The 9,092-nt window shown below is 44.3% G+C and overlaps 1 protein-coding gene across 5 annotated transcripts in view; it reads right to left on the bottom strand.

Annotated features, from left to right (window-relative positions):
- Window positions 1-7,974, bottom strand: part of LOC111141619 (CBFA2/RUNX1 translocation partner 2) — a 180,362-nt gene extending 172,388 nt beyond the window's left edge. For all 5 annotated transcript variants that reach the window (XM_022494321.1, XM_022494320.1, XM_022494316.1 and 2 more), the window contains exon 1: window positions 7,935-7,974. In XM_022494321.1, coding sequence (XP_022350029.1) covers window positions 7,935-7,968 — 34 coding nt within the window. In that variant the 5' untranslated portion in view covers window positions 7,969-7,974. The remainder of the gene's footprint in view (window positions 1-7,934) is intronic.
- Window positions 7,975-9,092: the final 1,118 nt, after the last annotated feature.

The following is a 9,092-nucleotide window of genomic DNA, read 5'->3' on the forward strand; positions in this document are numbered from 1 at the left end:
TTTCACTTGAGCTGCTGAAGAGGTCAGATTACATTATTTGTCGCCATCAGCTAATTTAATTGAAAGGTCTAGCCAACTCCAAAGCTATAAATTCAGACAGAAGGATACCTGGCTCTGGGTTTTTCTAAATTTTACTTTTTTCTGCATTTAATTATGGCAATACAAAATAGAAAAGTAGAATCAAATCTTCTAGAGCCACATTCCAAACTAAAGGTTCACTTTGTAAATCCATATACTATATTGGATGATCCGTATTTGACAGCTCCTCACGCAGCCAAGCAAAATTAATATGGACATTTCATGAGCTTCTGATGTTCACTGCCATCATCTGTTTCACTGCTAAAATCAGGAAACATATGGGATGAATTGGTAAAGGATACTGAGAGTTTCTGTTGCCTTTTTTTTTAATTCATCTCTAATTCAGGATACCTCTGAACAAGACCAAGATCTAGCACAGTAGTGTACTCTAAATCATATTCCAATTCCTAGGACATTTTTTAAAAATACGAGATAGAAATAAGAGAAAGAAATAAGAGAAAGAAAGTTCCTGAAGAAAGATGATGGGAAATCAAGTATCTTCAGGGAACACCAAGGTCCAAGAAACACACACGTCTAAAACCTCCAGTCTAGTTAGTAAAAAGAAGTAGTTGTGTAGATAGTAAAAACAGTAGGTTTTGGACTCAGGTCTCAATGTAAAATGAATGAATTCGACACCAGGACTGAACCAAGTTTGAATAGTGCATCTGCTACTGATTAACTGTGTGACCTTGGGTAATTTACTTAAGTTCTCTGATCCTCACTTCCTCATCAGTAAAACAGAGATACTAACTCCCTCCCAAGGTTGTTCCAAGAATTACATGAGATGACATACATGAACAACACCCAGCAGAAAACCTAGCAAAGAACCCCTTTTTAAAGAATTCAACTGGGGCACCTGGGAGGCTCAGTCGTTAAGCACCTGCCTTCAACTCAGGTCATGATCCCCGGGTCCTGGGATCGAGCCCTGCATCAGGCTCCCTGCTCAGCAGGAATCCTGCTTCTGCCTCACCCACTCCCTCCCCCCACCCGTGTTCCCTCTTGCTATGTCTCTCTCTGTCAAATAAATAAAATCCTTTTTAAAAAAATTAGTTTAATTTAACTTGTTTAAAAAAAAAAGAAAGAATTCAACTGGACTTAAAAGTCTGATTCAGCTGACACATCTGCAATGCACTCATTTCACAAGTTTAATTTATGGTACCCCAAGCCCTATAATTTCAGATAGCCTCAAGGCCTTCAAGGGGCCAGAAGACAGAAACCAGAGACTAAGGCAAAAAGCTACTTAACCAGCCATAATAAAACCCAGAGAGAGGATCTGTCACATGTACATACACTAGCTCAGACTGCACATGGGGTCAGTCAGTAGAGTAACAGTGAGGCCCAATTTGGTAATCTTACCAAAGCAGAAACAATAACCAGGAAGAGACTGTCCCTCATTAAGCCTTCCAGGTTTCACAAATTTGAAGTGAATCTTTACAATTCAGTGACTGCTTTCTATAATATGAGATTCAAAACAATACTCTAAAACTAAGGAGTGAGGATAAAACTGGCAGATAAGAAATCTTTTTTTCCACACCGCTTTCCTCCCATTTTTTCCTTATCCTGGAAGAGGTATGAACTTAGTGAATTAACTCATCTTAGTCCTAGTGCTGCATTCATTTATTGTACACTATCTTTTAAATGACCTTTCCTGCCTAAAAGCATTCACTGAATTCAAATAACTAATTATAAAGTCTCGATCTGCATGTCCCACAACAGGCTTAATACTCAAGAATAAGCTTAAAGTCAATCTGTATGGAGAGGAAAGCCAACAGGTTCCAAACTAGCACAAATGCACTCAACAAAGACAAGACAAAAATCATTACAAGTACCTAAAACATGATTCAATTTAATAAGTCCCAACTCTCAAAATAACAAGTCAATAACCCTCCAAACAACTGAAAATCAAAGAATATCTTCGTTTTGTTTTGTTTTAAAGTAGGCTCCATGCCCAAAGTGGGGCTTAAAATCAGGACCCTGAGATTAAGGGTCACACACTCTAGTGACTGACCCAGGCAGGCGCCCCCATAACTTTGTTACTAGTAGGAAAATGTATGCCCAATTCTACACAAAGACTCACTGAAGTAACAACTCTAAATTTACATGCAGACGGCAAGTGACTAATAAGTAAGTGAAGTTCTGTAGCAGTATTATTACTCTCAAAGCCTTCAGCTCATTTCACACTACTCTGCCACAGGGTAGAGGTGGGAAACGCGGTGGGGTGCATACAACACGAAGCAACAAAGGTTCTGAGCATCTCCCTTAAAAAGGGAAGAAATAACCAGAAAAAGTTCTGTAGTGCAGTAATATTTAGATATCTACAAGCACTGCTTCCCTTCCCTTATAAATGCTGTATTCTGAGAACTTGGATGACCTTTAAAGTATAGGAAATTCAGTGTCAGAGTATAGAAATGAGGGTGTGATTTTCCCATTCATTGATGGTCAAGACCTTTTTTTTTTAAGATTTTATTTTGGGGGGCGCCTGGGTGGCTCAGTGGGTTAAGCCACTGCCTTCAGCTCAGGTCATGATCTCGGGGTCCTGGAATCGAGTCCCGCATCGGGCTCTCTGCTCAGCGGGGAGCCTGCTTCCCTCTCTCTCTCTCTCTGCCTGCCTCTCCATCTACTTGTGATCTCTGTCAAATAAATAAATAAAATCTTTAAAAAAAATAAAATAAAATAAAAAAATAAAGATTTTATTTTTTTGTCAGAGAAAGCGAGAGTACAAACAGAGGGAGCGGTAGGCAAAAGAAGAAGCAAGGAACCCGATGCAAAACTTGATCCCAAAACCCTGGGATCATGACCTGAGCCACCCAGGGGTCCAGGTCAACACTTTTTTTTTAAAGGTAATCTCTACGCCCAAAGTGGAGTCAACTCAACATCCTGAGATCACAAGTCACAAGCCCTACCAACTGAGCCAGCCAGGTGTCCCAAGGTCAACTTTTTGTTAAAGATTTTATTATTTTTTTTTTAAGTAATCTCTATACCCAACATGGGGCTCAAACCTACAACCCTAAGATCGAGAGTCACATACTCCACCAACCACGCCAGTCAGGCGTCCCAGTCAACACATTTTAAGTAACAGCTCCCTTAATGTTAAGAGCTCAGCAGGCTCTGCTGTCAGAAAGATCTAGATTTTAATCTGGGCTTTGTCATTTATTAGTTCTATAACACCTAAGTCAATTTCACAAGTTGTAAAATCGGGATACATACTTACCTAAAAGATTGGAGGATTAAAAGGCAAAAGGTAAATGCATGATATCTAGCCCAGAATAAACTTTCACTATTAGTTATTATTAGGCAGGAATTATCCTCATTTATATAAAGAAACAGAGTCTCATAAGTTGAAAAACTTCCCAGAACTGGGCCTCAAACCCAAAGTTTGCAAATTCATTATGATCAACAACCTGCCTCATCTGTATCTCTGCCTTTTTAAATAGGCTACTAACTGCAATTTATCTGGTCTGGACTGTGCAGTCACAGATTACTGTGTTTCTAGGAGTTAGGTTTTTTTTTTTCCCATATCCAATAGTTTGGTGAAAAATGACTAAATTCATCAGTGTGGCATAGTAGGTAAGGGCTAAAGAGAGACCCTGCCTCTCATTGTCAGTATGCTTACCTGGGGTAGGTTTCCTCTTCATCTGATTTGTTGCTTCTAAAATCTGCTAAGGGAGTGCCTTGCTGGCTCAGTCAGAAGTCATGAGTCTGAGCCCCATGTTGGATGTAGAGATTACTTAAATAAATAAACTTGTAAATCTGCTTATAAGCTGGGCTTAGACAAGTATCTTTGAAGAATGGGCAGTATATGAGTGACCCCGGAGTAAAAGTTTGAGGTGTTACGCTATTACCAAGATATACAAGCTTCAATCATAGTCATGGTCCCAGCAGGAAAGATGCCATACTCCAGAGTAAGGATAAATCAAGAAGGGTTTAATAACAGGACTATAAAGGTGATAATCACAAGGGAGAGTAGTATCCTGGGATTAGAGAGCACACTTCTAAGCTGGAGGAACAAAGGAAATAAAAACTCCAAATCTAGGAGTAGAGTTGTAGAGAGAACCTCCTTTAGAGGAATGGCAAATCTTCATCAAGTGACATAACCAGCCAGAGGCAGTATCAATAGGAAGGAAGCAGAGAAATTAAAATTCCCTAACCTTAGATGGCAAGGAAGCTCTCAATATAGTTCATATAATAAGCCAGCCTCCGAGGGCAGAGAATAAGCAACAGATGGAGAGTAGACCTAGAGGACAATATGGAAGGTACCTAATTCAACCCTCCAGGAAGTCTTTCAGGTACACTTTAACATCTCTTCTTTCATGCTAATAGACAAATGTCAGGTAAAAAATAATAATAATAATAATTACTGGGGGGTGCCTGGGTGGCTCAGTGGGTTAAGCCTCTGCCTTCAGCTCAGGTCATGATCTCAGGGTCCTGGGGAGTCTGCTTCCCCCTCTCTCTCTGCCTGACTCTCTGCCTACTTGTGACCTCTCACTATCCCAAATAAATAAAAACTTTTTTTAAAAAATGCACATACTATAACTCTTAAGAAGCTTACATTTAGGAGTTCATATTCTTAGATTACTAAGAAGGCTGAATGAGGTAAGTGTCATCAGAGAGAAAAGAGCTGTGGTACTGTGAAAAGTTCTGGAATAGGCTTCCTTGCCATCTGGACCCTGACAGGAACAACTCCAGCCAGAACGCAGTTTGTTATCGTATTAACAAGATATACAAGCTTAATCAGGTTCCCTGAAGGTCCAGATCTCCCCAACTGCTCACTAAGCCCTCAAGAGTATCCAAGTATCTGCTGATTGCCTAAAGAGGTCCACCATTCCTCCAGCTGGAAAAAGCCCCTCTCCTTCTTAGGCCTGGTTCAAATGTCACCTCCTTTCCTAAACCTTACCTGGACCCTCAAAGAACAATTAGTTATTCCTACCCTGTATTCCCAAGAGACTATGCTTCGAGCACTTAAAGCACTTTATTACCTATACACAGGTGCAGGGCCCCTACTACACTGTGAGATCCTAAGTCTTCCTTGTATCCTCAGGCACAAGCAGCACCCAAAATGGTGGGTCGAGCACAGTTTAAGTACTCTACACATATTACTATATACATTACCATATTTAGATTATCAATCATCACAAAACTGTAAATGGGGCAGGAGCTCTCATCAACTCAATTTTTTTAAAAGATTTTATTTATTGACAGAGAAAGAGCACATGTAGGCAGAGGCAGGCACAGGGGCAGACAGAAGGGCAGGCAGAGGAAGAGGGAGAAGCAGGCTCCCACTGAGCAGGGAGCCCAATTTGGTGCTCAATCCCAAGACACTAGGATCGTGACCTGAGCTGAAGGTAGCCACCCAACCAACCAAGCCACCCAGGCGCCCCTCATCAACTCAATTGTAACAGATGAAGAAAATGAAGTGCACAGAAAGGTTAAATAATGTGCCCCAAGTCTCAAATAGGACTGGACCCCAAAATTTCAACCTAGGCACAACTCCAGAAGTGAATTTCAATAGACCTCATGGGTTGAAAAGGTCCCTCTACAAGACCAATGGTCCCCACCCCCAAGATCCATAGTTATTATTCACACCAGGATATGAAAAGATGATACTGGAACTTCTACTTTTGTTTTAGTTCATCCTTTGCAAAAATATCTATTTTTGCACATGTGTTATAAAATGTACATAATACAGACTACAGTTAGCACTGTAATTGTTAACTTAAAACATTCACATGTGTGCACACTTAACCCTATCTACTGACAGAACACTAAAATCATCTGAAGCCAATGCTCTAGACTACTTCCCCTAAGGACTCTGAGCTCTACATTCTCTGCCCAGCACTTCAGTTAAACACATTAGCCAATCAAGACCATAGGTAAGTTCCAAGAGGCAAGAATCTGCTTTATTCATCTTTGTAAGCCCTACAATAGCACAGGGCCTGGTGCATGGCAGATGGTCAATGCTGAATCTAACTGTATGGTGGAGAAACATCACTGAAAAAATCCTCTCAGTATTTTAGTGAAACCTATGCTTTTAAAAGAAAAAGTGCACTAAGCATGCTAAGAATGAAATATAGAATTCTATTAAGAACAACTAAATAAGTAAGTAAATAAATCTTCATTACATAATAGAACCAAAAACTGTACTTTGGGGGTATATTTTAAACCAAAAATTGCATGAACAGGTGTGGATGTAAAAAACTGGAGTTTGGATTAAAAATCCTTTCCTTTATAGAGATGGTGCATCTTGGACCTAAAGAGTCACCTCAGCCTCTCTTTTGTTACAACCTCCAAGAGGAAAGGATCAAACTATGAAAAGCAGCCAACTGCAGACTTGATACGAAGAAGCAATGCTGGATGCACCTACTTTGCATTTCTTCAACTTTTAATGAGTGTCAAAGAAGAGAGGCGGTGTAAAGCCTCCCTTTTATATGGACTGAGGGTCCTGCAGCTAGATCACAATTTGACAGTTTCATCTGCGGCAAAATGGGCATATTCAAATACTTAACTTTTTTTTAAGATTGTATTTTATATTTATTTGACAGAGCCAGAGAGAGAAAACAAACAGGGGGAAAAGGAGAGGGAGAAGCACGGCTCCCCCGCAGCAGGGAACCCCACGCCAGGTTCCATCCCAGAACCACCTGAGTCAAAGGCGGACCCTTAACGACTGAGCCACCCAGGCGCCCCCGAATACTTAACTCTTATTTACACTATCACCAGGATTAAATGTTTTGGGAAGGGGGGGGGGGGACACAAGGTTAACAAGCAAAACAATCTTATGTTTCCTCATTTACCTTGTGTCCCTCCTCCCTCCCAAAACCAAACTCAAAGACTGAATTTGGTCTATCCATTTTTTCTGCTATATTCCCAGGGCCGAGAATGGTATTTTACCTAATAAATGATTTAATAAATACTGAATGAATAGAATGCAAAATGCCTACGGCTCAAAAAATGTTGACGACTACTGCTATTGTAACAAGAAACAATTAAAATGTTACTGTTGTTATTGAGATACCACCCCTCCCCCAAGGATCTCAAAATTCTAGGAGGAACACTAGACAAATGGGGGAAAATAGAGAAACGGAGGTAAGAAAAACAACTGGCTCACAAAGCAGGACTATCCTAAGACATTTTAAACGAATATACAACCAGAGCCCAATTTCGGGCTTTTCCGAGGGAGGTCCACCCTGGATGCGGTTTATCAGAGACTACAATAATAACAGTTTTCACGCTTGTGTATGTTCCAGTCTGTGCCAAGCATTCTACTGGCCCCACAAAACCCAAAAACCCTGGCGGCGGGTACGGGGGTTGAAAATGCTCTTCACACCCCCATTTTGCAGAAGGAGGAACTGAGGCTCAGGCAGATCCAAGGTCACATCCCCTAAGCGGTAGAGCCAGAATGTGAACCCAGGCAATCTGACCCGAGCCTGCACTCAACAGGCCCCTTTCAAAGAGGCCATCCTCGCCTCCTTCACCATCCGCCACACACCCCTTGAAACTGGGCGCGTGTAATATTTCCCTAGGAGCCGGACTTAGGGGCCCCACCGCCGGGAGAACAAAACAATCCTTGTCCGCCGGTAAGTCGGATGGACGCCGGCCGGGCCTGGGCTCCGAGGCCCCGATCCCCACAGCTTCGCTCACATCCCGAGCCACGAGCCCTCCAGGGGCGCAGGAAGCGCCCGGACGGTCTCGAAAACCCGGGAAGGCCCGGCCTTCCGCGTGACCTTGGATCCAGGGCCCTGCTTCGGGCCTCAGTTTCCCCAACCCCGCCTCGCGCCGGGGGCCTCTCGGAAGCTCGAGCCTGTGGAGCAGCAGGCCCCTCACACGCCCCCCTCAGCCTCCCGCCTTCCCGCCCTGCTTACGCTGGAAGGCGGCCGCTCCAGGGACGCCCACCATCGCCAATCGCCTCCGCCGCTCGCCTCCCGCCTCCACCCGCGGCCCGGGTCGCTCGCCAGAGCCGCCGCGGAACCAGAAGCCGCGACGCCCGCCAGCCAGAGCACCACCGCTCCTGCCGCCGCCAACGCCGCCGTTAGGCCGCGCACCGCCCCGCCCCCCGGTTGGCTCCGCCCCGGCCGCTGGGCACGCCCCCGCCGCTCACCCTCGCCCGCCGGGCCTAAGCACGCGGAAGCCCGGCCCCAAGGCCCGTTCCAGCTAAGCCCCGCCCCCTGACCTGCCCGCCCCTTCCGCGCGAACCTGACGCCCTATCCCTACGCATCCAGCTTCTCAGACCCGCCCCGCCTGTGTCACGCGCGCCCATCACGCGCCAGGCCCACTCGTCTAGCACTGGGCTTCCGGCTGTGGCCAGGGCAGAGGAGGAGGAGGCGAGGCCCTAGGGGGCGGGGCTTAGGGGGGAGGGGACAGCGTCGCACCTGAGTTCTCCAGGTTAAGGCCTGGTCGCGCGAAGCATGTCCCTGGGTAAGTCACTTCCTCGTTTTGGCCTATTCTGTGCCAAATGTCTAAAATGTCGCCATCATGATATTAATAACCGTTAGATATCATTTCTGTTACTGAGCTCTTTATCATCTTCTGGTGCTGTTTTTCAAACGCTCATCCATTTAATCCTCACAATGAGGGAGAGAGGAATTACTTTCCCTTATCTATACATGAAAAAAAGGCCTTTTTCACCAACCAGCTTGCCCACTGCTTATTGTTAGCAGAAAGCAGAGATGGAACTAGAACCTAAAACCTAAGGAGTTCTGACCCGGTATTTTTAAATGTAGGTTGGTTTGTTTTTGTTTTGTTTTTTAAGATTTTATTTATTTATTTAACAGAGAGAGAGAGATCACAAGTAGGCAGAGAGGCAGGCAGAGAGAGAGAGTGGAAGCAGGCCCCCTTCAGAGCAGAGAGCCCGATGCCGGGCTCGATCCTAGGACCCTGAGATCATAACCTGAGCCGAAGGCAGAGGCTTAACCCACTGAGCCACCCAGACGCGCCCCTGACCCGGTATTTTGAGCTACTCTGAACAGACTCCCAAAAACTCGACTCAAAAATAGGAATTAAAATTAAAACGAGGGGCGCCT

The sequence above is a fragment of the Enhydra lutris genome, unplaced genomic scaffold (assembly GCF_002288905.1).
Source record: "Enhydra lutris kenyoni isolate GAN:26980312 unplaced genomic scaffold, ASM228890v2 scaffoldscaffold6, whole genome shotgun sequence".
Classification (NCBI taxonomy): domain Eukaryota; kingdom Metazoa; phylum Chordata; class Mammalia; order Carnivora; family Mustelidae; genus Enhydra; species Enhydra lutris.